Source organism: Cervus canadensis, chromosome X, assembly GCF_019320065.1.
Source record: "Cervus canadensis isolate Bull #8, Minnesota chromosome X, ASM1932006v1, whole genome shotgun sequence".
In the NCBI taxonomy this organism is placed as follows: Eukaryota; Metazoa; Chordata; class Mammalia; order Artiodactyla; family Cervidae; genus Cervus; species Cervus canadensis.
This window is the reverse complement of record NC_057419.1, coordinates 73,286,923-73,289,111: the sequence shown is the minus strand read 5'-3', so window position 1 is coordinate 73,289,111 and position 2,189 is coordinate 73,286,923. Positions and strand designations below refer to the sequence as shown.

Sequence of the window (2,189 nt, the reverse complement as noted above, 5' to 3'; positions counted from 1 at the left end):
CTTTGCTCCTGTTACTTTTGTGTGGAATTAGTTACTTTCAGAATGTGTGGAAGTGTGTTTAAAATGCCTCAGATAAAAATGCAATTAAAAACTTAATTTTCATAATAAAAATGTTTAAAAAACACAAAAGTAGGCATAAGAGCAGGAACAGAGAAATAAAGAGATTGGAAAACAGAAAATGAAAGGCAAGATGGTCAACTTTAAAACAAACTATATAACAACTAAACTTCAAAAGACTTAAGCATTCCAATTAAAAGTAGAGACTGCTTTCTGAAGAACCGGCAAGACGGCGGAAGTGGAACAGAAGCAGCAGCGGCCCTTCCGCAAGTTCACCTACCGCGGCGCAGACCTCGACCAGCTGCTGGACATGTCCTATGAGAAACTGATGCAACTATACAGTGTACGCCAGCGACAGCGGCTGAACCGCAGCAGGCAGAGGAAGCAGCACTCGCTGCTGAAGCGGCTGCGCAAGGCCAAGAAAGATGCGCCACCCATGGAGAAGCCCGAGGTGGTGAAGATGCACCTGCGCAACATGATCATTCTGCCCGAGATGGTGGGCAGCATGGTGGGCGTCTACAATGGCAAGACCTTCAACCAGGCGGAAATCAAGCCTGAGATGATCGGCCACTACCTAGGAGAATTCTCCATCACCTACAAGCGGGTGAAGCACAGCCAGCCTGGTATCGCGCCCACCCTTTCCTCCCGCTTCATCCCCCTCAGGTAACCTGCTGGCCAATAAAAGCAGAGATTTCTCTAAAAAAAAAAAAAAAGTAGAGACTATCAGATGAGATAAAAACAACAACAACTAAATCCCGTTATATGACACAACTTATAAAGATACAGTAAGGTATAAAATAACATTGTGAAAAAAAATACCAAACTAAAGTAAGCATAAAAAAACTGGAATGGGTATATTAATATTAGACAAAATAAAATTTAAGAAAATGAGTATTAAGATAAAAAGGGATATGTCATTATAATTAAAGGATCCATTTAGTAGGCATACAATAAACTTAAATATTTAGATGCCTAAAAATAAAACTTCAAATACATAAAACAAAACTTGTTTGTGTAAATTTCCGGTTCTCTGCTAAATTCTTAATTTTGAATTTTATTCTTTGTATATATTAGGCATTTTAAACTGCATATATCTGATAGCTATTACATGAATTGCCCCCACCTCTTGAAGTAAAAGCAGGTATTCCCTGGAAGAAGACAAAATCACGCAGAATCTCTCTAATCACTTCTTTTACCTTGGTCAGTTAAGTTGTATTTTTTTTTTCTTTTGAAGTATAGCTGACTCAAGAAGTTGTGTTAGTTTCAGGTATATAGCAAAATGATTCAGTTTACATATAAATATATATATATATATATAAATATATATATATATATATCTCCAATACTTTGGCCACCTGATGGAAAGAGTTGACTCATTACAAGACCCTGATGCTGAGAAAGACTGAAGGCAGAAGGAGGTGATCAAGGATGAGGTGGTTGGATGGCACCACTGCCTCAATGGACATGAGTGTGAGCAAACTCCAGGAGATGGTGAGGGACATGGAAGCCTGGCGTGCTACAGTCCATGGGATCTCAAAGACTCAGATATGACTTACTTACTGAACAATTATATATATATATATATATATATATATGTGTGTGTGTGTGTGTGTGTGTGTGTGTGTGTGTGTATGTGTATGTGTATATATATATGTATATGTGTATATACATATATATATATATGGGTGTATGTATATAGGAAATCAAAACCAAAACTCATCATATATACAAAATATGAAAAACTGATTTGAAAATATTTTGAGAGTAACTAAATTTCTAACTAATTTGTAGCTTAATTCCACTCTGGATACGGAATATACTGTGTGTTAGTTACATGAATTTTGTCACATTTTGCATAATCAGACTCAGTATCTGATCAAATTGTGTAGATAATTTCATGTGTACTTGAAGAGAGTATGTATTCTGCAATTGTTGAGTCTATTCTGTTTGTCAATTAGGAAAATACTGTCTAAATGTTATTCTTTCTTGTGATTTTTTCCCCTTGTTTTCCTTTAGTCTCAGAGATAGGTGAGTTAAACTCTTAGACTGTGATTATCCTTGTCTCCTTTTGTAAATTGGAATTCTATTGTTTTGTAAAATTTGGCTATATTATTATCTAAATATGTAGAGTA

At 36.0% G+C, this 2,189-nt stretch overlaps 1 protein-coding gene across 1 annotated transcript; it reads left to right on the top strand.

The window, feature by feature from the left end:
* Positions 1-263: 263 nt before the first annotated feature.
* LOC122434862 (40S ribosomal protein S15-like) lies at positions 264-770 on the top strand. Its single transcript, XM_043458644.1, has one exon. It carries the CDS (start codon positions 368-370, stop codon positions 722-724), a length of 357 nt encoding a protein of 118 aa, XP_043314579.1. The 5' UTR covers positions 264-367; the 3' UTR covers positions 725-770.
* The last annotated feature ends 1,419 nt before the right edge of the window (positions 771-2,189 follow it).

Bases quoted from the DNA above. Each gene is read 5' to 3' on its own strand.
- LOC122434862 (XM_043458644.1), top strand. From the start codon at position 368: ATGTCCTATGAGAAACTGATGCAACTATACAGTGTACGCCAGCGACAG.